Source organism: Melopsittacus undulatus, chromosome Z (assembly GCF_012275295.1).
Source record: "Melopsittacus undulatus isolate bMelUnd1 chromosome Z, bMelUnd1.mat.Z, whole genome shotgun sequence".
In the NCBI taxonomy this organism is placed as follows: Eukaryota; Metazoa; Chordata; class Aves; order Psittaciformes; family Psittaculidae; genus Melopsittacus; species Melopsittacus undulatus.
In genome coordinates, this window is record NC_047557.1 from 84,445,471 (window position 1) to 84,472,224 (window position 26,754).

A 26,754-nucleotide genomic window follows, 5' to 3' on the forward strand; every position below is an offset into this window, starting at 1 on the left:
TGTTTTTCCAATGAGTGATACTAGGTTTTATTAGCTGAGCTAACATAATTATGAAAAGCAGAAGAGCATTTGGGCTCACTAGCCTCTGTTATTCAAGGAAGTTTTCAAGGGTCTTTGGCATTGATATGAATAGGTCTGATTTAATTTGACATGCTATAAGTGATTGACACTTTTTTTTTCTTTCACATTAGATTCTAAAGGCAATTACATATGCACTGGCATTCTCCGTGCCAGTTCACTGAAGCCTGTGAGCCTGTATGTGAAGCTGGGCAAGAATATATCATGTGTGTGATCTTCTCTAGAAATGTGCTAATTATAACCCCATTTTGTATGAAGTGGTTACATATTAGGGCTATGAAATGGCAGATAAATTGTAGCAGACTTTTTTTCTGTGAACATAGCTAGAGTTAAAATATGTACATTTACATGTATAAATACAGCCTCTCCCCAAACATCCCCATGATATATGTGTATTCAGGAGGAGAGGGAATACACTGGGACAAGAGCAGCAGTTCTCACACTCGAAGTCAGTGTATTTTTATGGTTCTTATTACAGATTTTAGAGCTCAAAATTATCCCATACACAATGAGCAGGCTGTTACCACCATATCCAAAGGACATAGCCAAACAAAAAGAACATGAATGGATTTTTATTCTGCCAAGGACTTCTAGACTTGTATTGACAGAGGAAAATACAGTTGCTGGGTAAATTCAGCAGTGCCAGAAAATATACTGTTGAAAGCATGTTGAACATGCAATTATGTGTATGTTACCTATTAACGTTTTCATCTCTGAGTATCTAGGAATGTGCCCTTTCTGTAACAATGATCTATCTTCAGGACTGCTTTTCAGGCAGCTGCACGTGTGAGCAGCAGAGACAACAGCTGAGAGGCATTTCACAATTACCTTGTACTGTTCAGTGAGATACACATGTGCCCTGCACAGTTCTCTACATGGCCTATGCAGATATATACATGCAATACATGAATTCTAAGACAGCATCCTTGAACTGCAGTTTATTTTCATTGAAATAAATGGAAATAGTCTTGGTGGTGGTATTAGCATGTGAATTGGTGTTTGCTGAATGAGGTCCACAAAAACTGCTAAAATTGACCAATTACAGAATCAGCATGTTTAAAAAAGAGGAGAAAATGTGCTGTTAAGATTTAAACCCACCAGATATTCAGTTAAATGTCTAGCTCTGCATTCTTCTGTGATAGACATCAGCAGTGAAATAGCAGCACCATTTTGCATTCAGTGGAAACTGTATTTCAATACCACACTAATACTGGAGTACAAACTGAAGATGTAACTAAGTAAAAGAAAAATCATTACTAACTTGCAGCATTTGACACTCAGTAACTTAGCAGTGGTGGCAATAGGAAAAATAGTAACATGGGCAAAACAGCTTAGATGCTTTTTGATTTTCATTTTTGATTTAAAGTGAATGTGAGTTTGACAGTGTCTACAAAAATGCTCTCAGCCCCTTTGATGTTCCAGACATTAGTGCTGCTCCCATCGAGCAGAAATGCTTAGAGAAGTACTTTTGTAGTAGCTAAACTAGATGGTGTTTTCTCATTGTAGAGTCTTACCTGTGGAGAAGAGGTAGAGAGAAACTGTGGACTTTGGACTGCAGTTAATGTCCAGGAGAGAGCTCCTTACTGAGCAGTTAGTAGAAAATAAAGGGCTTGCATTTCTGTTTTGCGAGACATCCTAGATATACCCTTTCTCCGAAACGAAAATTGTGTTACTAAGATCCACCTTTGCAAACCAGGTGCCGTAGAAAGCCTGAAGCACAAAGTACTTTCTGCCTGCGTAGCCCTTAAACATCCCCCTGTACTCCGGCGCTGTTACTGCACAGTGACCACCGGCACAAAGGACGATCGGTCACCAGCAGGTGAACACTGTTGAAAACGAAGTTGTAGAGGGTGTTTTAGCAACTGTTCGAGGATATTCTTCACATTGCCAAAAGAAGGGTCCCGGTGTGAGTGCACAGGTACCCCCTGTCCCCTCACGGGAGAGCACCTGAGCGCGCATGGTCTGCAGCCGCGCAGGGCGGGACCCCGCAGAACTGAACACAGGTAGAGGCACTTCCTGCAGGCAAGATGAAAGGGAGGGGAAGGGAGTTTTCCTTTGATCTCCCTCAAAGCCCAATCAGACCAGCTCAGCTGGGAGCGGATTCTCCGTCTGTCCCTCCTACACCTTTCTCAAAGGGCCAATGGCCTCGGCCCCCTGGGAGATTGACTAGAGTCACGTGATCTGCACCGCGGGCAGGTAATTTGGACGAGGGGAAGGGAATGGGAAAAAAAAAAAGAAAACTGCCCCGGCCCAGGCTGGATTTCTGCCATGATGTCAGGAGGGAAGCAACCCACAGCTTGGTAATTTCACCTCCTAATCAGCCCCAGGAAGCAGATCACCGGGAAAAGGTAGAAATGGGAGCTTTCTGATTGTTGTTGAGTCCCAACATCCTAACCAGCTCTTTCCTTTCAATATTGTGACTCTTCGTTTGCTCCTTTCTCCTTTGATTACTTAGCGGTAGGGGGTGAATCTCTCGTGGGTTTTTTTTTTTTGTTCTTGTTTGTCCGCGTCTTTTTTTGTTTTCTTTTTCTGTCTTTTTTTTTTTTCTTCTTTTTTTTTTTTTTTTGACCTCTGCTTTTGATTGTAGTTGTTTCCCCCTGTGGTCATGACGGCTTCGCAAAGTGACTCTTTGGTGGTGTTGTTTGGGGCAACCGCTGGTGCATATGGGGCTAAACTGGGTTCGGATGAGAGGGAGCTAATTCTGTTGGTGTGGCAAGTTGTGGACCTACACAGCAAGAAGGTATGGCTTCGACCCCCGGGCCGAGGGCGCGTTCCCCGGGCGCGGGGAGGGCAGGCGCCCGGCCGCTCGCCGCCTCCCCGGAGCCGGTTCTTCATCTCCTAAAGCACTGAGGGGAGGGAACGGGGAGAGAGGGAGCCGACCGCGGGGTCACTCCCTAGAGAAGGGCTTTTTTTTTCTTCCCTTTCAGAGGGAAGAAAAGTAACTTTTTAAGAAAGTTTAGCTGCTTTCACCCCCCTGTCCCGTCCTCCAAAACGTCTGTAGCTTCAAATCTGAAGATGGCTTTTGAAGCTTTGAAACATAAAGCTACCTCCGTGAGTTCCATGTGAACAGGCTTTCGCGGAGCTGACTCCGGGTAACCGTTGGACCCTCTGCGGCCTACTTTGGGAGACTGGGATTTTTCCCAGCCACTGTTTGAGCAAGCTTTAAGAGGATACTGACCCCATCTAATTTTTAAACTAACCTGAAAATACGGTCTAATTTTTCTTTCTGGAATCTCTACCATAAGCAATAATAAACAATGCCCCTAGAGATGAAGGGCGTTGTTAAAACAAACACCACTATCAACTTCATTAATAGATTCAGGAAGCTGCCTTAATATTATGTGATTTTTCCCTTTGCAGTTAACAACTCTTGCAAAAATCTGTGTTAACTGCAAAAGGTGTTGTATGAAAACCGGCTCCGATTCAGGGAAGCTGAGAGTGTGGCCCTCATGGTGGGAGGGGAGGAAACCCAGGTGCAAGGTTTCTACAAACAAATGCTTCTCATTGCGGTTGTTACCGGGATGGTGATAGTGCAACTTGCTGATTTTTCTGTAGCCTCAATGTGTTGTTAAAAATAGCCAATTCGATTGTTCCTCATTGTTGTCCACAATTTCTTAAATGATTTTAGGTAGGGACTCTACATAAATCCCTGGTGAAAGCAGACAATCTGGATTTAAGTGACCAGTGTCGTGAAGTGAGTGGCTTAACACCAGAGGGACTGGACAAAGCCGAACCACTGGACCGGGTTCTTCAGCAGGTGAGGCCCTGCTCTTGGGAGCAGGGGCTGCTCAGTGCTAAGCCGGGGACGCGATTCAATTGATTTAGTGAAATTAATGGACTTTATTTTGCGTTTCACTTCGTAATCACTGTCAGGGTTTGTGCTGATTTTAAAGCCAACCCAAAAGAGGCCTTAACCATTTGAAATGGGAACCCTGTAATTCTGAAACAGTTACATACAATACCAGAGTATTTGTGCACTAGTCCTTAGAAGATCTGACTTCTGATTATTTCAATAGGTCTGCTTTTATTCCAGTTTTCTGTTACTCAAATGTTAAAAAGAGTAGGGTGATAACTGCAGTATTTAATTTAGCAGTGCTAATAAAGCTTCCAAAATTCAGTTTGTCCAGGTTCATTTGTTATTCTAAAAGTGAGTTGAAAACTTTAAAACTATGCTTTCACAAAACATCAGCTGTGTTTTTTGTATCTCACTCATTTCCAGATGAGTTTAATTAGTTTAGTGGATTATAAAGTGATTGGTTTGGTTTTTTTTTTTTGTTTTTTCCTCTACAACTTCTGTATTTTGCTCTTTGTCTCATTTAATATTACACCAAGACTGTAATTCTGTAAATTTACTTGATCCTTGCCATTCAAGAGTTCTAAGTTACGTAAAAGATTTTAATACAAGTAGCATATGCCTATGAAGTTCCTGAAAGTTTGTTTGCCTTCACTGTGTCTTCTTTATATGAAATGTACTTAATGGAAAAATACAGTGGTGCGTTTTTGTGTAACATATAAAACTGGTTTTCCACACCTTGTCTGAATCATTCGTAGGTGTGTTTCAGCAAGAAACTTGCTTAGGCAGTAGAACAGGTTCATGTTGCTGTAACTTCTGGTGACACAGATAACTTGGCAGACTAGGTCCTAACCCTCTTTGATACTGACTAGTTAACACTTCACTTGAGTTAGTATCTTGGAAAACAGAAATATGTAACTTTCATGTGTCTTAAAATTTGTCAACAGGAGCTGCAGATGGCATTTACTGTACCTATGCTAGTTTTGTTAGAGTCCAAGAACAAGAAGTGACTTTTTTTTTAAAAAAAAAAAAAAAAGCTTCAAAATAACCCCTGAGAAAATGTGCAGCTGCAGGTTTGATCTTGTCCCAGATCTTGAACTAAAGACATCAGCTTAGCCTAGTATGCTCTGTTTACCTTTATAACAGACACACTTTAATTATACTCAGTACTTTATGAGAGATTGTATCTTATTGCTGTAAATTGCACTGTAGGTGGGTTTGCTTTAGCAAATAAAAGGAAATACTACCTTTGTGCGTAGGTGGGTAGAGACTCTTGAAAAACAACTTCCCCCCCCCCCCCCCCCCCCCCCTTTTTTTTGTTTGGTATATCTATGCAACTAAATAATGATTTTGCAGTTGATTGTTGGATGGCAGTTGTGAGGTGGCCAGTTCTGCCATAGGTTTTCTGGAGCACACTTTACCTAAGCTTACCTTTCTTCCCCTGTGTCCTGACACCATGGGAGTTAGAAGAGAATTAATTCATCCTCTCACAATGGTAGCAAAAACCAAAATTCTATATTCTCTAATAATAGATCATTTTCTACACCTTCAAAGCTAAGTCCATCAAATATTTCAGTTGTGTCATGTATTTTAAGGGTGATTCAGGTATTTGTCAATGCATTTCTTTTCCTCAGTTACATGTTTTGATTAGCAAAAGCACACCTGGGTGAAGAAGTGGTTATTTGGAAAGAAGGAGGAAAAGGAAGTAAACTTGTACCTTGATTGGAGATAGTGTCATAGAGTATGTGAAATTAGCCTTCCACACCCTGGTTGGATGGTGTAGAAAATTTGATGATGCAGCTGAAAATTGTTCACTTTAACACGCATCTCAATCGTCTAAATGAAAGTTTCAGTGCCTGCTTCTGGCTTTGCCTTGGGTATTCAGTCTGGACACAGAGAAGGAAGTAAGAATCTCTAAGCACAAACCCATTGTAATTTTTATCTGTGCTTCAGAGGTTTCTCCTAACCTCAGCTGTTCTGTGATTCTGATTCTGAGATTTGTAATTGGTAAACAGTAGATCATCTACTGTGGGTCTGAAGCTTTTTCACTCATCACAGAAAGCCTTTTTCTCTCACTGTTTAGTTCCCATTCCAGCAATGATATGTTCTAACAAAAGTTTGTGGTGGAGTATTTACTCTGCTTGTCGCTAGGCATAAAAACAAATGATGCATCATTTCAATTTGACTTCATATTCTTACAGTGTTACATATCGCGCAACATAGCACCTGAGTTTGTCTTAAGAAATAGTCTAAAATAGAGTTCCCCACTGGTGTATTTTTGCTGAGTAATTTTACAAAGTGAGGTTTGGAAGTACAGTGCTCCTGAATAACCAAGCTGTTTGCCACAGTGTATGCTCCACACATTTTGCTGCAAGTTGTGAAATACTATGCTTGTGCAGGGTAACAAGCATTTGATTCCACAGATGCTATGCATTTATGGGATTCAGCTGTGTTTTCTGATAGGTGATGTGCAATGTTCCAATAACTATGCTTGAGATGGGGAGAGGAGAGAGATCCTGGTAGTTTACAAATAGTTACTTAAAGTCATAAAATATGTGCCCTTTGGAACAGTCTGCTTGATGTATTTTATTCATAATGACATTAATAACTTACCTGGTTTTGGACCAGTAACTTGCAGCTGCTGACTGAGGTATGTTGTTATAGTTGCAGAATGCTACTGAGTAGAAAAATTTGAGTTGGGTTTTTTTTGGGAGGAGGGGGTTGTTTTGGTTTTTGTTTGCTTTTTTTTTTTTTTTTTTAACGAGGAAAGCAGGTGTTCTTTTATTCAAGTGTGTATCTGGAGCTGTCTTGAACCTGTGATGCGAGCCCCTAAATATCCATTACCTTCACTGCTTGCTAAAGGGAATGGTTTCTTCCTGCACTGCTGGGACATTCTTGCTAGGTTTTATTGTTCACATGCTCAAATCACAGAACTGGTTTATTTAGCATATTATATTTTTCTAAATAACTGGTGAAATTTTATGGTTTTCCACTTTCAAGCTTTTAAGGGAGAGAATAATTTTCAGGTTGCACTTTGAAACCTTGCAGGAGTGGAAGGTTGTTTTTCAAGAGCAAAACCAAAATGAAGTTTGCCTTTCTCTCAGCCCCATTACTTGATCATCAAAAAGTTGACATCTTAATATGCTTCTCTGATTCTAGCCATCGGGGTTTTAAGTTGAAGATTGAATACTAATTTGAAAGTGTTGTGAATTTCTTAATCCTTCCCATACAAAAAAAAAAAACCTGGTTAAATCAGCATGATTTGCCTTAAGACATATTACTTTACTTTTGCAAGGTAATATTTGCATGTCTCCCTGACAAAGGATTTGTCTTAAGAAGAGCTAGTAATTTTAGAGAGCTGTTTGCAGTATTTAGCTGTAATTACCATCGTACTTTGAACAATATACATAAAAAGGGAGAGGTTCTCATGAGAACTGGGTTCTCATGAGAACTGAGATAGGGTGTTTTTGGACCTGTTGAAAGCATGCACTTTTCATCTATGGATTGACATTTAAGTATTAAAAAATGGTTTGAAAGACTATCTGAGTCTTGTTAGAAGTTCTTTGCATTGAGTCAAGTACAGCAATGACAGATTCAATTCATATTCTTAAACACAGAAGGAAAAAGCTGGGCCTTTTTTTCCCCAGTCTTCTAAAAGACTATGCACAAATTGAAAATCTTGAGAGGCTGCCACTTCATTGGGTGGTTGCAAATTACCAGTTCTCTGGAGCGTGTTTGGATGCCTATTGATCATCCATCTAAGCTGCAGGCACAATTTATTTTCTCACATATCAAAATTCAGCAAGAAACAAGCTTGTTAGATTAGCAGCTGGAAACAAATGGGATGCGAGGAGAGGCGGAAGAGCCAGTGAATTCCTCTAACCTGATAAACCGGTTACAACTCTTTTTTTTTTTTTTGAGAAACTTGTTCTGCAGCCTCTTCTTCACAAAGCACCAGCTTGAAGTTTTCTTGGCTCACTTGCCAGCTGTCACAAATGCATTTTGGATAAAAGATTTCTTAAAAAAAGTATTTTAATGCATCTCTGAACCTTCAGTCTGCAGAAAAAAAGCCTGAAAATGAAGGATGATTTTCTTTTTTTTTTTTTGTTTGGTTTTGAGTCTTGCAGTTGGTCTTAAAACTTCACTGTATTTGATGACTGTGTCACCTCAGTAAACCTCCTAACAGAGTCTGTGCTTTGGAATATTTACTGGATCTGAGTTCAGAAGTTTTGAAGCAGGTGTTTGGCAAACATTTGGCAAGTGTTACTGAGCAACCTATTCTCTCCACAACAGATACTTAGGGTGTAGTTTCACAAGATTTGGCTTCAGCAGTGAAGCCAGTTTCTTTCTTGCTCCTGCACCATACTTTGCCATCTTTCTTTGTTGTGACACTAAAACTCTTTGTGAAGCTGTGCTGTAAACAGGATCATTGAAATAGGCAGATAGGGTGGGAACTTCTGAAATGCTTTGCTGTCCAAGCTTATGTCCCATGAAACTACACCCTTTGGTTGTATTTTCATGATCCAGCATGTTTGATGATACCTGCTGAAGGTATTTCTGCCCCCACATCATGTTCTCAAGCTGCAGTTAAACGAAAACTTCTTAGTGGCATCATTTATTTAGGTAAGTGCTGCTACATGGACCTCCCTCAACAATTTTATTCTTCCAATACAAAGGTTTTGGGGGCTGCATATTAAACTGGAGTGGAGCACTGTTTTGAGTGAAATAGAGTTCTGATCTGGAGTAGTTCTGTCTGATGTACAGTTTGGAAGATTAGGTAGCTTTTCTGAGGGCACCTGTGGCACTGTGGTATGGACAAGCAGTGTGTGTGAAAGCAGAAAAATGTTTTGAGACAGGTTGACAGGCAAGCAGTTGGTATTGTGAAACTGTGGGGTTGGTTTGGGATCTGCAGTGTGTGGGAAGGATTCCCTGATAGGTACAAAGTGACCTTCAGGTTGCCATGGCAGGTCAGTGATAAAATCCTGTTTTTACAAGAGGACAGAGTGTACTGTTTGCATGTAGCCTTATGCAGGGTTCTTAATATACATTGTCATCTACTAGCTTTTTATCTCCATTGGTAAACTTTAATGTGCAATGGTTAATTTGTGTTTGATACCAAATACTGAAATATTCTGCCTTTGCTGTGGGGAAGTAAGGGTGTGCTAAGGCTTCCTGTAGCTGCAGGCTGTTAGAGTGGATTTTTTATCCCTTGGTAAAAATGAATGGCTAACTTTTAGAATCATAGAATAGTTAGGGTTGGAAAGGACCTTCAGATCATTTAGTTCTAACCCCCCTGCCATGGGCAGGGACTCTTCACACTAAACCATGCCACCCAGGGCTTCATCCAACCTGGCCTTGAACACTGCCAGGGATGGAGCATTCACTACCTCCCTGGGCAACCCATTCCAGTACCTCACCACCCTAACAGTAAAGAATTTCTTCCTTATATCCAATGTAAACTTCCCCTGTTAAGTTTTAACCCATTATCCCTTGTCCTGTCACCATAGTCCCTAATGAATAGTCCCTCATCAGCACCTCTGTAGCTCCCTTCAGAGAGTGGAAGGCTGCCATGAGGTCTTGTCCTGGTTTGAGCAGTAGCAATCATTTCTTCTCCTTGGTAGCTGGTGCAGTGCTGTGTTTTGACTTTTGGGCTGGGAGTGGTTGCTGATAGCAAGTATGTTTTGAGTTACTGTTCAAATGTTTGGTTTGTCCAAGGCCTTTTCTGAGCCTCATGCTCTGCCAGGGAGGAAGGGAAGCCAGGAGGAAGGAGAGACAGGACCCAGGCTAGCCAAAGAGGTATTCCATATCATAGCATGTCATACCGAGGAGGTAACTGGGAGAGACCCAGAAGGGCTGGAGCTCTGGGGGGATGGAGGAGGTATCGGTTGGTGCTCGGTCGGGCAGGGTAGGGTGAGTTATGGGTTGGTGACTGGTGAGGTGTTGTATTCTCTTCACTTGTTATTGGCTTTATCATTATTATTTCTAGTAGTAGTAGCAGTAGTGATTTGTGTTATGCCTTAGCTATTAAACTGTGCTTATATCAACCCGTGGGGTCTACATTCTTTGGATTCTCCTTCCTAACTCTCCAGTAGTTGGGGGAGCAAGGGGGGAGAGTAACGAGCTGTGTCGACTTGGTTTAAACCATGACAGGTCTCCATGCAGCCTTCTCTTCCCCACGCTGAACAGACCCAACTTTCTCAGCCTGTCTTCATATGGGAGGTGCTCCAGCCCCCTGATCATCCTGATCATCCTCGTGGCCTCCTCTGGAGTTGTTTTAACAGTTCCATGTCCTTTTTATGTTGAGGACACCAGAACTGAACACAATAATCCAAGTGAGGTCTCACGAGAGCAGAGCAGAGGGGCAGGATCACCTCCTTTGACCTGTTGGTCACGCTCCTTTTGATGCAGCCCAGGATACGGTTGGCTTTCTGGGCTGTGAGTGCACACTGCTGGCTCATGTTCATTTTCTCATCAACCAACACCCCAAGTCCTTCTCCTCAGGGCTGCTCTGAATCTCTTCTCTGCCCAACCTGTAGCTCTGCCTGGGATTGCTCCGACTCAGGTGTAGGACCTTGCACTTGGCATGGTTAAACTTCGTGAGGCTGGCATCAGCCCACCTCACAAGTGAGTCAAGGTCCCTCTGGATGGCATTCCTTCCCTCTAGCGTATCAACAGAACCACACAGCTTGCTGTCATTGGCAAACTTGCTGAGGGTGCACTCAATCCCATTGTCCATGTCACCAACAAAGATGCTGAACAAGACCGGTCCCAACACCGATCCCTGAGGAACACCACTCGTTACTGGTCTCCAGCCAGGCATTGAATCATTGACCACAACTCTTTGCGTGCAGCCATCCAGCTAGTTCTTTATCCACCAAGTGGTCCACCTATCAAAATGATGTCTCTCCAATTTAGAGACAAGGATGTCATGTGGGACGGTGTCAAACGCTTTGCACAGGTCGCCCTGTCCATCACTTTTGTAGCCCTGTCGTAGAAGGCCACCAAATTGGTCAGGCAGGATTTCCCCTTAGTGAAACCATGTTGGTTGTCACCAAGCACCTTGTGTTTTTTCATGTGCCCTGGCATGTTTTCCAGGACAATCTACTCCAAGATTCTGCCAGGCACAGAGGTGAGACTGACTGGTCTGTAATTCCCCGGGTCATCCATTTTCCCCTTCTTGACAATGGGGGATATATTTCCCTTTTTCCAGTCATCAGGAACTTCACCTGACTGCCATGATTTTTCAGATATGATGGTCAGTGGCTTAGCAGCTTCATTCACCAGCTCCTTCAGGACCTGCAGATGGATTTCACCAGGTCCCAAGGACTTGTGTACATTCAGGTTCTTAAGATTGTCTCGAACGTGGTCCTCTCATACAGTCGGCCTGAGGTCATTATTCTCACAGTCCCTGCCTCTACCTTCCAAGACTTGGGTGGTGCGGTCAGAGCCTTTGCCAGTGAAGACCGAGGCAAAGAAGCCATTCAGAACCTCAGCCTTCTCCAAGTCCTGTGTAGCCAGTTCTCCCGAAAGCTTCCAGAGGGGCCTATGCTGTCCCTAGTCTGTTTTTTAGCCGCTACATACCTGTAAAATCCCTTTCTGTTATCTTTAATATCCCCAGCCAAGTTTAGCTCTACCTGGGGCTTAGCTTTCCTAACCTGGTCCCTAGCTTTCCAGACAACATCCCTGTATTCTTCCCAGGCTTCCTGTCCTTGCTTCCACATTTTATAAGCCTCTTTTTTCATATGAATTTTCCTCAGCAGCTCCTTATCCACCCAAGGAGGTCTCCTGTCCCTCCTGCTGCACTTCCTTCTAGTCGGGATGCAACACTCCTGAGCTTGTAGCAGGTGATCCTTGAATGTTAACCAAGAGTCTTGGGCCCCCCTTGCCCTCTAGGGCTATATCCCATGGAACCTTGCTAAGCAGGTTCCTGAAGAGGCCAAAGTCTTCTCTCTTGCACTCCAGGGCAGTGAGCTTGCTGCATGCTTTTCTCACTGTCTTGAGGACCTCAAATTTGACCATCTCATGATCACTGCATCCAAGACTTTCCTGGAGAGTCACATTTCCAATGAGCCCTTCTCTGTTGGTGAGCACGAGGTCAAGCAGGGCACCTCTCCTCGTCAGCTCCTTTATTGCCTGCAGAAAGAAGTTGTCTTCCACACAATCGAGAAACCTCCTGGATTGCTTGTGCCGGGCCGTACCATTGCCCCAACAGATGCCAGGGTGGTTGAAGTCCCCCATGAGGACAAGTGCCTGTAAGTGTGAGGCTTTTCCTATTTGTCTGTAGAGTTCTTCATCCACAGGTTCCTCTTGATCAGGTGGCCTGTAACAGATCCCCATGGTAATGTCTCCCATCACTGTTTTCCCCTTAACCCTCATCCACAAACTTTCTGTTAACTGATCACCTGTTCCCAAAGAGAGTTCCATACTCTCCAGCCTACCCCTAACATAGAGCGCAACTCCCCCTCCCCTCCTAGCCTTTTCTAAAAAGCCTGTAACCTTCCGTTCCAACACTCCAGTCATAGGAGCCATCCCACCATGTTTCAGTGATGCCTATTATATCATAGCCCCATAGATGTGCCCACATCTCTAATTCCTCTTGTTTGTTCCCCATGCTATGGGCATCTGAACCAAGCTCCAAATGAAGCCGGCTTATCACGTGGGGTGGCTCAGATATCACTACATTGCTCAGAGTATTTATTATAGGTGCTGGCAACAGACTGGGTGTGTTGGGATGGAATGATGTCCCCCTCCCCCAACACATCTAGTTTAAAGCATCCTTGACAAGTGTGGCAAGCCTCCCTGCAAAATCACTCTTCCCTTTTTTTATCAGAGCAGCTCCACCAGCCCCCAGTAGACCTGGTGTACAGACTTGGGTCCTGTGTTCCAGACACCCAAACTCTTGACTATGATGCCAGCCTTTTAACCATTTATTAACCGGTCCAATCCTCCTAGTCTTTTGAAGGCCCTATTCTGTACCCTGGAGAATTGACGAGAAGACTATCTGAGCTCCAGAGCCCCTAACCACCTCTCCCAGGGCTCTGTAGTCCTTCTTTATACTCCCCAGGCTACTACTATCTATATCCCTAGCACCAGCATGTATCATTAGAAGTGGGTAATAGTCCGTGGGACTTACTAGAGCAGGCAGCCTCTCCACAACATCCCTGATCTGTGCTCCAGGTAGGCAACACACCTCCCTCGCAACCGGGTCAGGCTGACAGATGAGTGCTTCTGTCCCTTTCAAAGTTCCAGAACCCTAGCTGTTATTCTCTTGCTGACAGTATATGTGAAAAATTTTTCCTTTACAAATTCACTGTGCTACCAGTTCCTATTATGTTATTACTGAAACACTAATATCTGTTGCCTCAATACCAGAGAACAGTTAATAGCAGAAAGAGTTCATCTGTTTTATGCATATAGTATATATGTATACATGAATATACATATGGTAACGGGTTGAAACTTAAACAGCAGAGGTTTAGATTGGATATAAGGAAGAAATTCTTTACTGTTAGGGTGGTGAGGTGCTGGAATGGATTGGCCAGGGAGGTTGTGAATGCTCCATCCCTGGCAGTGTTCAAGGCCAGGCTGGATGAAGCCTTGGGTGATATGGTTTAGCGTGAGGTGTCCCTGCCCATGGCAGGGGGGTTGGAAATAAATGATCTTAAAGTCCTTCCCAGCTCTAACTATTCTATGATTCTATGTGAATGAATTCATTGTTGGCAGCATTTATGTTCTGATAGCTTCTGTGGAAAAGCAATAACATAGCTTCTCTGAAGGCTGCAATACTTTTATCTGAATTCGTCAATGGTTCAACTTGCGTTGTTTCTACATTTTAAGTGCGTTTCAGTTCAAAACGAGCAGATAATTAGACAAAAGAATTTGTCCAAAGCTGCATATACTTTGCAAGCATAAAAATGTGATAATCCCAGCTGGCTGGGCTCTCTTCAATCTGTAAGTGCCAATATTCAGTAGAAATGAATATTTTGGCCCAGTGTTTTGAGAATGAGCCTGAGCAGACTTTCTATGACAGCAGATGCTGTGACTTGTTCTGGTGAAGTTAAACAGTAACATTCAATCTCTTACCATGGTGGGTGGATTAGCATATATAGAAAAATAAACTATAGAATCACAGAATGGTTTGAGTTGGAAAAGACATTAAAGCTCATCCAGTTCCAACCCCCCTGCCATAGGTAGGGACAATTTACACTAGACCATGCTGCCCAAAACTCTGTCCAGCTAGGCCTTGAACACTGCCAGGGACTGAGTATTTACCACTTTTTTTAGGCAACTTGCTCAGGGTCTCATCACCCTCACAGGGAAGAACTTTTTCTTTATATCTAACCTGAACTTCCCGTGTTTCAGTTTAAATTCATTGCCCCTTGTCCTATCACTACAGTCTCTGATGAAGAGTCCCTCTCCAGCATTCTTATAAGCCTCCTTCAGATACTGGAAGACTGCTATGAGGTTTCCCCAAAGCTTCTCTAGGCTGAACAGCCTCAGTTTTCTCAGCCTGTCTTCATACAGGAGGTGCTCCCACCTCTGATCATCCTTGAGGTGTCCTCTGGACTTGCTGCAGCAGCTCCATGTGCTTCTTCTCTTGAGGATGCCAGAACTGCACACAGTGCTCCAAATGGGGTCTCACAGGAGTAGAGAAAGGAATGACTTCTCTGGAATAACTTGAAATACCTGTCCTCACTCAGCTATAACATATGTGAATACTTCAGTTTCTCTTGAAATTGTACTTGTGGCTTTTAAACAAGTTATTGGAAGACAGTAAAAGAGGGTAGAAACCTTTTAGTACAGAGATTACTGGATGACATGATACTCAAAGTCTGTTCTTTCCTCTAACTTGCTGTAAGTAGCTACTGAACAAGTCACTTGGTATGTGTTAATGAACAATTTGTGTTCTCAAAAGTGGCTGAGGAATAACAAATGAGGAATGAATGATTTGTTTTCTACCACTTTGGCAATAAATTCAGTGTTTTCGTCAGTTCTCACGTGTTAACATAGAAGTAGCTTGTGAGTGGGTACTCTCTGCTTCTGCAAATCTCCACTGTTTCTCTCTTCCTCTGGTACCATTTTATCTTGTTCTCATTACAGCTTTTGAAAGGGTTCATAGTTCTTGCATCTGTGTGTTGGTTGACTTGGATTTAAAAAAAAAAACCAAAACAAACACCCCCCCAAAAAAAACAACCCCCCAAAAAAAACCCACAAAAAAACAGCCACAAATCCAAAACGACACCCCCCCCAAAACAAAACAAAACAAAAAACCCAAACCCAAGAAAATAAAAAAAAAACAGTCAACCAAAAAAAAAAATCCGAAAATCATCATACTGAAGCTCAGCAGCTTCTGCAGAAGATACTGGGTAGCCAAGTGTTGCCAACCAAGAGCAACATCTCTGTCAACATGTTGCAGCACTTGTTGCTGAACAGTTAGGTTACAGACTTATGCACAGATGCTGAAATAGTTCCTGCCAGCAAACCTGTGTGGTGTCCAAAAAGTAAAAACGCTGATTGGAGAAGATTTTTTCTTTTTCTTTTTTCTTTTTTTTTTTTTTTTGGCAGTGTGTAAGCCCTGTTTTGTAACTTACATGGTTAAAATTGGAAATTTTATGTCTCAATTAGAAATATAAACAATTTTTCCTCACATTCTTGTCTTTGCCATCTTGTCTGCTCCGTAAAAGTTTGTTTGTTTGTTTGTTTGTTTTATAATGCTGCTTTGTTTCAGAAGTGCAGAAATATCATGTTGTTTTCCTTCATGATGAATTTATGTTAGCTACAACCTTATTTCAGGAAATGAGGGCAATAATGATACTCTGAAAGACATACTCATCTGTGTGTAGTAAGGAGCTACTGAATCAGAAGTCATGTTTGGCCTGTAAAACTGTAGTGTGTTGCTCTGATAAACATGTGTTGATGTTCTTTAAACTGTTCAGAACTTACTCCAGTAGACTTTTATGCAGTAACCTCTGTTACTGCTTTGTTTACAAACAATTACTTTACTAGTCTCTTCCTCATTCATTAAATCCACATGCTCTGAAGGTAGACGTGAGTTTTAAAATGCATATTATGCAAAAGGCATTGGCAATGCAATGAGTGAGAAAACAAAACAAAAAAAAAACCCAAACAAAAAACCCAGCCCTGCCACCTCTCCCAAACTTCCATTTAAAAATATTTTAAGTTCTCTTTCCCCTAACTACCTTTCTTTGTAGAGCTACAGTGGGCAGAGAGGTACAAGAGGTAGTGAGAAATAGAAACTGGGTTAGAACTAAAACATGGGAAAGAAACTTAATTTGAAGATTAAGAAACAGCTCTATTCTCTTTCACAAAAACTTGGCTCCTGTAATGATTTTGGACACCTGAAATTTAAGTATGTGCTTTAACATTATAATAGATTGTGTAGACATTGGCAGTGTGTAAAATTAAATGCCTTTACAGAAATTGTGGTAGAATGCCTTTCCTGATAAGTGAATCTGTTGCAGTTGATTGTACTAAGACTAAAACATAGCTATAGTATGCAACTTGGAAAATAAAAGTGCGAAAATCACTATACTTTGTGAGTAGATCTTATTGCAGCTGTATGCCTAAAAGTTGATTTAGGAATCCTTTGCAGCTGAAGAGAGACACAAAACAGTGTATAACATATAAAATCTCTGAATTAAATAATTATTGGATTGGAGGGGGATGCAAGAGAGTGAGAACTGGAAAATATATAGCAGTCACAAAAATATGACTACGACAGAGTTTTGGGGTATGCTTGATTGATTATTTGAATGATTATCCAGTGTTATTCCTTATAGCAGAATTAAATGGTTACAGGATGAACTTGTGCATATTGTAAAGCACCTAAAATATCACCATGTAAATATGAAGTGCAGGAGAAGAAAACTGCTGTCAATTTTCTCATCAGTTTTTAATCTCATGGTATTCTTAGAGAAACAAAAGAAAGCATAAATCAATTCCCCTCTCCCAGTAAGTCTCAGATATTGAGAACTGATCACAGGAATCTGTGTGACTTGTTTCATATTCCAGACAACTCATACCAAGTCTTTCACTTTGGAAACAAGAAGCTGCCTGAACAAGAAGCTATAAGAGGAAGCAACATCTAAATAATGTCACCATTATAATGTCATCATTAATGTCCTTGGTCTGTATTGTGCAGGTCTAAATCACTTGAAAGGCCAAATGTAAATTCTGATCTTACTCAGTTATGAACTGCTAAAAGTTAGGAGATAATATTTTCTTATCCTCATTTTTACTTTATAACAATCAAACATAATTAATTTTTGATGCCTGAGGTCGCTGTCCTAATCTCTGACCTTAAAATTTCAGAAATTAAAGGCAAGCTGGTTTAGGCATCTACTTCCACTTCTGCATTATGTTTTTGTGAAAGCATGTTGAGCAAAAAAGGGGTAACTTCCCATTTCTGAAGCAGAGAAGAGTGAGTTAATAAAAATTCTACTTTTTTATTGATGTTTGTATGGATTTTAACAAAACTTGCTCAGATTCTTCATGGATCTCAGCTGTTATTCAGGAATATCCATGCCTGTGATATTCTTATTTGTAGTGTAAGTTTAAAGGAGAGATTCTTGAAGGAAACACTGAATTGTGGTTAATATATATGTCTTCTTTCTTTATGTGTTTCTACTTCTTTTTACTTTCCCTGGATATTAATACAAAAGCAACTTGAAAAAGAACCCAATAGGAAAAAATGCTGTAATTTTGCAGGTATTGGCTGTTCTTCTACAAGTGGTTATGCTTGCACTACAAACAATGAGGTAGTGTTGAGTAAATATAGCAGTACCATGCATTCCAGTCAATAGAGCCAGTGCTAAAGATCACATTGCTAGTGAAAGTTTGTCCTTGAAGCAGAGGTAAGTGGAAATGGGGGAGATACAGAAAGAACACTGTGAGAGGGAGCTTGTGCTTAAATCATTGTTTTAGGAAGCATTGCAGCCATGGCATTAATTAAAACATAGGGTTTGGAAAGTATGTTCAACCTTGTCTTTCAGGCTGTAATGACTTGCTCTGCGAGTTGAGCTGATAACAAACAGCCTGTGAGGAGTGTGAGGCACCATGTAATCCTACTTGAAATGTAGGTAAAAGGTTAATAGTATGGATTTTTTGCACTACTAATATTCAGAGTTTCCTTTTGCTTAAAGACAGACTCGTAAATAATCTACATTAACAAATGCCAAGGTATTCTGCAAGGTATATATATTTTCTGCATTATTTTGTTGTATTTGGTAGCTAGTGGCCTTTTCATACAGGTTAATTTAAAGATGAAAACTTATTTTATCACAGTGTCTCCTTATTTAGCAATTTCCTGACATGTAATGTAGTAGTAAAGTAAGTCCCAAGAACTGTGAAATTCTGATGTTGCTGGAATGGGGTGCTTTATCTTTCACAAGGCTAACTTTAAGTAGCTTATTTGTGGAATAACGTGCATATTTCAACACTCTTTTATTAAAACAGATTGTGCTTTTGAAGAGAAAAGCTGTGATCTGATTGCCGTGACATTTAGATGGCCTGAACTTGATCTTACCTTTTATGCCTAATGTATTACCTAAATTTGATGCTGTAGATAACATAGCTGGAAAGCTTGCAAATAATCTGGTGTTGCAATTTCCATCTAAGAAATCATTAATTAAAAATGGGCATATAATGCTGAAATGGCATGGCTTGGATAGATCTTTGTCTTGGCAGAAGGTTAGATTTTTCATTCTTTCCTAGGAATTACTACTTTGAGTTAGCTGTTGTTTACTTTGTCATACAGAGATCCAGGCCCAATTAAAAAGAGCCAAAGAAAGAAATTATGAGGTAGTTTAACCCTTGAGATAGTGTATCACAGTCCTGAGTCACAATGGTCTGTTTTCTATGCTCTATAAACTGTTAATGGACGAAGCACGACTATTGTTCCATTTCTGTATTGCATGTTCTACCTGTTCCTGAACTGTGTTAAACAAACCTATTTTAATGCAGAAAGTTAGAAGTAGTCTACCCTCATGTAAGCTGACAGTTTTCAGGGCATCTATGTAATTCTGAAGGAGCATGTTTTGTGGACTGGAAGGATGTGACAAACTTCCATTTTATTTTATTTTTTTTCTCCCCTAACCTCTTGCAGTCAACATAAAAGGTATATGCAGGCTGTGTGTCTTCCTGACTTGAGAGCTCTGTGTGACCTGTGTGATGACAGTGAGGAAGAGGACAGGGTGATATTCCTTACTGGTAGTTCAGCTTCCCAACAAAGTAGAAGATAAAAGTGGGTATCTAAAATAACTTTAAAAAAGACATAAAAAAAAACCTACAGTATTTTTTTTAACTACTACTTCTTTGAAGATTCATGATGACTGGAATTTCATGACAGAATGCAGAGCATGGGATAGTTGAGACCTTAACCCTGTTACCTTTGCTAGCTCATGTCACGGGTGGAGAAGAATTAGTTTCTTTCTATGAGAGGTAAGAGCATGAGTTTATGTCTATGTAGACACCCAGTTCAGGTGAAGCTGTTTTGGAACACCAGCAGGATGTGTGGTACCTACTTTGCTGTTGTTGGACAGCAAAGTTCAGGAAAGAATGCAAAATAGCAAGATTAATAGTAGTAATAAACAACGTAACATACCTGGGGAGAAGGCAGTCTGCAGTGTTTGAAGCTCAGGGCCACATCCTGCATCTCTTGGAGACTGAGGAGAACAAACCTGCTCTTACACTTGCAAATTCCAAAGTTGGATGGAAATAGAATCATAGAGTCATAGAATAGTTAGGATTGGAAAGGACTTCAAGATCATCTAGTTCCAACCCCCCTGCCATGGGCAGGGACACCTCACACTAAACCGTATCCCCCAAGGCTTCATCCAGCCTGGTCTTGAACACTGCCAGGGACGGAGCATTCACTACCTCCCTGAGCAACCCATTCCAGTACCTCACCACCCTAACAGTAAAGAATTTCTTCCTTATATCCAGTCTAAACCTCTGCTGTTTAAGTTTCAGCCCGTTACCTCTTGTCCTATTACTACAGTCCCTAATGAATAGTCCCTCCCCAGCATCCTTGTAGGCTCCCTTCAGATACTGGAAGGCTGCTATGAGGTCTCCACGCAGCCTTCTCTTCTCCAGGCTGAACAGCCCCAACTTTTTCAGCCTGTCTTCATATGGGAGGTGCTCCAGTCCCCTGATCATCCTCGTGGCCTCCTCTGGAGTTGTTTTAACAGTTCCATGTCCTTTTTATGTTGAGGACACCAGAACTGCACACAATACTCCAAGCGAGGTCTCACGAGAGCAGAGGGGCAGGATCACCTCCTTCGACCTGCTGTTTTTGATTAATATGTATGTTTATCTCACATACATTTTTGTGTTTTTTGTGGCTGATTGCTCAGTTACTTAATACGGTTTACAGTACCTTAAGAGGCATAAGATGATATGTATCTGGACTGGTCATATTGAGCACAGTTGTAATGTCTGTGGTGTGCCAGAAATAAAAACCATGCTTTTGTTCAGGCTAGTCATCAGTCCCTGAAGTTATGGGCGTTAGTGTTCACTAGAGCAAAAAAAAAGTACTTTCCTCTTAATAGGACAAATCAGACTGACAATACTGGTTTTGAACATTCTTAGTGAGTGGGCCTGATCTTCCTCTGTCATCTTCTGCAAGTTTCCCCTCCAAAGAAATAAAACCAAAGGGTAATTTCTTTTTCATGTTGTGTCTGAATAGTATTTAAATAAAGCAATTTTTCCTATTTTGCTAGAAGGGGAAAAAAAAAATAGTTAGCTGCAGCTTGTGGCTGCACTGTGGCTTACCTTTATTATTTTTCCCTTTAGCAGTTTCTGTACAAGGTCACTATGTAACCATTATCAGCCATGTGGAATAGCACCTAACAGTGCAGTTAAGCAGTGAACAAAAGCAAGGGCTTGCTATGGGATTCTCTGTTTAAAAAGTTACTTAGCGCAATAAAGGGTTATCATATTTGTAAACACTGCTGAAATGCAGTCTGTGCACCTCCCAATAGCACTGACGTGCTTTAAATTCCTCCATAGCATGGATAAAGCTGACATTATCACCATGGTTTGAAGAGTGAAGGAGCAGAAAACTGCCTGTGGAGAGTATTATAAATAAATGTGAAGCCCTCATTGGATGTAGAAACTGAGGTAAAAAGTACAGTTGAAAATATTTCCCAAAGCTGGTGTGTCATGACATGTTGTGTGTATCCAAACTGTGTGTACCAAACCTGTGGCTTGTTACTCTTGATATTTCTCATGCACTATTAGAGCCATAAAGTCTTAAGGGAGACAGTAGGGTTGCTAGATATTTGTTTTTCAGTGGTGCTCCAATCTTGTTTATGATTTGGTGGCACAGTTTTGCTGCATCTCACCTTTTGATTTCCTCCTCTCTACTTCTTTCCCCCCTCCCAGCAGACAACACTTCCTTCTCCAAACACACACCCACACTCCCATGTGTACGATATGGCATTGATGTAATGATCTTTACCCTAGCTGCAGAGTAGGCAAAACAGAGCCCAAATTGATCAAAGAATCACAGAATAGCTGAGGTTGGAAGGGAACTATAGATATCTAGTCCAACCCCTGAAAGAAGGGTCAGCCAGTGCTGGCTGACAAGGATCACGCTCTATTAGGTCTTGAATATCTCCAAGGATGGCAATTCTGCAACTTCTCTAGGTAGCCTGTTTCAGTGTCTGACCACTGAAGATTTACTTTCATGAACTGCACCTGTAACTGTATAATTGTTTTGTGGTGTTTTCTGTCAATAGACTGTAGAGGACTTTCCATGAAATCACCCTTTCAGGCAAGAACTGAAATGTCCTTGCTTTTGAAGCAGAACTTGGAGTAGGGAATATTCAGAGACACCTTTCTGGAGATGGTTTTCTGTTTCTGTTAGCTGAAGCAAGGCAGATCATTGTTATATTCTCTATGTTACCAGCAAAGAATGACCCACACCAAATGCTTGAAAGACAGTCTAAAACTAATGTAGTGAATAACAGTAATGTCTAATATGTAATGATTTTTCTTCTTTAAAACACAAGACTTCATATCATACATGGCTTTAGTCAAAATACGTGATATTTGTTGCAAAGTAGTAATGTGATGTTAATGTGTATGTATGGGGTCTCATTTCCAGAAAAGCTGCAATTAGTTTAATGTCCCTTTTTCAATTGATAATTCACATATGGTGAAGTGTGAAAGTATGCATGAAAGTAAATTCTGACATATCTGGATTGAAAAAGAAGTGCTATATGTGGTTGCTATTTAAGTTGTTTCTACAACATAAAATTTGCACTGTGTGTGTGACTCCATATAGAACTTACAGTATTACTGTTTTGGTAAATTGTTAAATAATCTGATAGCATAAAATACGTAGTTCTTTCATGTCATAATGTTCATAATATTTAACGAACTTCAGGACTTAAAACGTTCAGAGGTATATTGAAGTGAAATTTGGAAATCTTCTAAATTTAGAAACTGTGTTAGACACGCAAACATGAAATTTTAGCTGATCTGATGAGATTTTTAATATTATAATTTCTGTCACAATAAATGATTTTATACATAAAAACATATGCATGTGTACACAGAGATGCACGTATCTGTTAGAGCTGACTTCCTTTAGTGGTTTCTATGCTGCCCTCCACCTTTCTTCTAATAATACATTACTGGAGGAAGTCTCTTATGTAGGTAAAATAATTTGTGAAAGAGATCTAAAATCTATCTTCTGCTTCTGCTTTGCATGGGCTTGTGTCCTGGTCAGAGTGGAAATGCATGGAACAAAAAGATCACATGTAGCTAATTTTCCAGGTTTGAGCTCACATTTATGTGACTCAGATAAATCTTATTCTCAAACAATGTATTTTACACATATGTAGACTATATTTTCACATTCACTAGGGCAGTTACGTATTATTAATAATAAGAGATCCTTTAAGATCAGGGGAATACATTGGAATATGAAAGCCTAGGTGAGCCAAAATAACTTTTCTTCTAAACTATCACTGAAAGTTTTCATTTTAATAATAGTCAAAAGATGGCACTTCTGAATAATGTTGTCTTTTTATTTGGTGTTTTTTGTTTATTTTCTTTTCAAAACACTGATCTGGAATGCTAAGCATGATCATATACTTCAAACATGTTTTCTTTATTCCAAGTCAAGTATCATTTGTCTGTCTTATGTCATAATTTTTGACTGAAATAGGTGTGATTTGTCTTCCAGCTTAGGTGTAAAGATGGAATAGAAGTCAAAATGGGCAGGTTTTTATATGCTAATTTGGCAGAAACTTGATAGTGTATTCGTGTGTAATCATTAAATTGTTATGTCTTGGCAATTTAGTGACATACTTGTCAATACCATTGATTAGAAATCAGGTCCCCATGCTGTGAGGACCATCCTTTTTTTCAAAGATTATTTATTAATAACTTGTATTTTTCTATTCCAGAATAGATGTATGTTTAGCTGACATGTAGACTACAAGCTAAGTTTCTTTCTGGATTTTTACATTATGCTTTACCATAACATTCAAGACCTGTTTATACTGCAAGGATGCCTTTAATTCTGAAGTTACGTCAGTAATTTTTCTTGTCTTGTGCCATTAGCTGTGATAGGTCAGTAAGGCTAAAAGAGGCAACACAGAGAAGCTTTGTGCACTAATAAAGAAAATGATTCCATACTGAAGACACACTAGGAGCTGCTGGAGGTCTGAGAAAGCAGCTGTCAGATTTGCTGTTACTTCTCAGAGGTGAACTAAAGAGACTGTCCCCCAGAGCATGTTGGTGTTCTAGATATCGTTCAGTTGACAGTGTGGGTGCATTCTGTAACTGGATTATTTTAGTATTTTGTTACCAAGCTATGCACAGATACAGGACACATGCAGTGGCCTTTCCAAGGATGCGAACTATTTTTATTTGGGGAAATGGGAATATCCAAATAGCCAGAGGTTTATTTTAGTGCTTTGTGCATCATAACTATATAAAGAGCTTAATGAGAAATCATCTTGTTCCTCTAAGATCCACAGCTTTGCTCAGTTGTCGTTAAGGCGACTTGAAGGGGGCTGTATCTTTTCAGCCACTTGGGATTCATTTGCAGACAACACATCAGTTTGTGCTGGCTGTCATCCAGCTTTGCTGCTGGCAAAACATGTCTCTTCATTCTCTTTGTACTATGAGCTACACCACCAAAATCTTGTTCAGCCAGTTTTTCAAACTGGTGCTCAAATTCTGTCCTTCCCTCTCACCACCTCTTCTCCAAGAACTGTTTTGGGTTTCATGGAAGCAAATGTACAGAACAGGTTGTTTAATTCTTCCTTTTCTCTCTCTTCAGTTTTTAATCTCAGTATTGAATTATTTAATGCATTCCTTTAAATATGGAATGATTCATCAGAGCTCTCCTAGAAAGACTGATCTGCTGGAATAAGCAATAAAAGGTGGAGGGTGATGCCAATACATGGTGGTTCTTGCAGTTGAAATGAGGGTTGGTTTCAAAAATGCAAACAGTGGCAAATCATGAGCTCTAACTCTGTTGCTATGAAATGAGTAGACTAACAGGGGAGACACAGGGTATGTGAGCTTGGTGGAGGAAGTCTTAAGGTGGGGCAGCTTTGCATGCTAAAGTTGGGGGACTGCTATGGAGGGCAACATATAGGTGAATGACAGAACGTAAATAGCCGAGATGTTTTTTATTAGTGGAGTGAAGGAGATGTGGATGGAATTTATGAAATGACAGAGTTGTGGACAGGTTGTTCAGCATGTGAGAAAGAAAAATGTAATGTAAATCTGGCACTGGTCTTAACTTGTCCTTAGCTTGCTACATTTGGGTGTGTGCTGGTTTGAGGCTGATTTTTGCGATGCTGCCTGAAATTTATAGTGGGGAAAGGAGACTGAAGATGGCTTTTCCCAGGAACACTGAATTGCTTAATTTACATTCTTAAACCCACACAGAAATATATCTGCACTTGTTGCTTTAACTCCTTTTGATACACGTGATAAGCGGTATTTATTGCCTGAGAGACTTTGAGGTCCAGTGTAATCTATAGTAATGAGGGCAGTCATGCTTTTCACACTTTTCCAGAATTTGGAGATATCTCATGTAGATGAAAGAACCCAGTTTATGGTAATCCCAAATATATGCCATTTATGTGGTGGTGCTTTGCTCACTATTTTGCCGCTTGCTTTTCTTTTGGGTGAGTCTTCCCATTCACACTCTGGTACCCCATTCTTCTCAGTTAACCTATGTGATAGTTAAGCTATTTTGAATAGGAAGCATTGTTTATGTCTTCTGGCTATTCTTTCCTCATTCCTTTTGCCCTCTTCTGGAGCAGTATGCTCCTAAGTTTGAAAAAGGCTGAGTTTTAAAATAGAAGTTTCTAAATAAGCACTGAACAGGGCCTGCCAACCATGTAGCAACTCTAAGTTGCTAGCCTCTACTAAGAAAAGTAAGGAATAGTTTGGATGTGGTGATTTTTCCCCTGGAAAGGAGTTTGCAGTGTTGAATGCTATCACTGACATTTAATAAATATACAGTGCAAATACTTTGTTTCAATTGAAAATAAAAATGAATGCTGACTCTCATGCCTTCTTTAAACCATAGTACACTTGGAATTTTTGGCTTTTTGGTGTCCTTATGCAGTATTTCAATCTTCTTGGTACCTTCTCTGGGCCTTCTGAATATAGCTGTGTTGTCTGTCAGTCTTTTAAGCTGTACATTGTGTGGGATACACCGTCTGAAAAAAATGTGACTATTTCAGTGCAACAAAACTGATTTTTACCAACATAACTTCAACCTTTTGGCCTGAACATTTTCTCCTTTGTCCAAACATTTTCTCCTCTTGTTTTCTAACTTGAAGACTTTCTAAAACTACAGTTCTTCTGTTTTATTTCTAAAGCAGGTGCCTGCATACGCTTGGTACTTCCCTCAGATTGTGTGTGTTGGATTTCTTCTTGTTGCTGATCAAAATAGCTCCCTAATTGCACTCTTTAGATACACTCTTGTGCACCTTCAGAAATAAGAAGCACAAGGTACAAAGTTGAAGGTTTGGGGAGTGTTTTATTGCTGTTCTATCAGTAAGACTCTGCTTCCTTTTGGCAAGAATCCCTGTACACCTTCTGGAAGTTAATTCCTATCACCATTTCCATTCCCTTTTTATAAATATTTGCTCTTTATTGTGCCAGAAGTTAAAACAGAAAGTAAGATGGTCCTGTATTCAGTAAGAAGGCAATTCTCATGTTTGCGGTGTGAATATTTGTTCATATCCTTATTTGTTGTTGGTCTGTGATGGTGTCAGTCCCCAGAACTGTAATTGTGAAGTGGTTCCTTTTGAGTCGTCTGGAATTTTCATCTGTTTCTGGTGTTTACACATCTGCAGAAGAATTTTGAGCACTCTCAGTTCTCAATTTTCTGACTTCCAGCTACCCTTAAACAAAGACTTGTCATATAGCCTCAAGTTCTTCAAAGACTTCAACTTGTGGTAGGAAGGCAACCTGAACCTAGCAGTCAGAAGGAAACTGGCTTTCTGAATCTGCAAGAGTTCAGATTGGTTGTTTGATTTTAGTGTTTACACACTACCAAAGCACACAGAACCAAAGAATTGCATTGTAAAGGCTTTTTTTTTTTTTTTTTTTTTTTTTTTTTTTTTTTTTTTTTTTTTTTGGAAGGATATTTCACCTTTATTAAGGTTTAAACTATCTTCTGCTTCATATAAAATAACATTGGTTTATAGATTTCTATCTACATCTATATTTTGTTATCTGCAAATAAAGCAACTTGCACAAGATCCTTATGGAAGTGTCTCTCCTAACCCTGCTCTGTGCCCCAGTTCTGTGTCTGGGTATGTAGTAGCCACTACTACAGCATTTCTGGACTCTAATGGCAGTGGAACACTGGTTAGCTG

General features: G+C 40.4%; 1 protein-coding gene across 8 annotated transcripts in view; it reads left to right on the forward strand.

Moving 5' to 3' along the window:
* Window positions 1-2,259: 2,259 nt before the first annotated feature.
* ESRP2 (epithelial splicing regulatory protein 2) overlaps window positions 2,260-26,754 on the forward strand; it is a 50,718-nt gene continuing 26,223 nt past the window's right edge. For 6 of the 8 annotated variants that reach the window (XR_004081006.2, XR_004081009.2, XR_004081007.2 and 3 more), the window contains exons 1-3: window positions 2,260-2,426; window positions 2,666-2,818; window positions 3,707-3,835. Coding sequence is in view for 4 of the 8 variants with exons in the window: in XM_031051941.2 (XP_030907801.1) it covers window positions 2,298-2,426; window positions 2,666-2,818; window positions 3,707-3,835 (411 nt within the window). In the remaining 4 variants the exon portion in view is untranslated. The other 2 variants (XM_031051943.2, XM_031051944.2) reach the window with 2 other exon arrangements.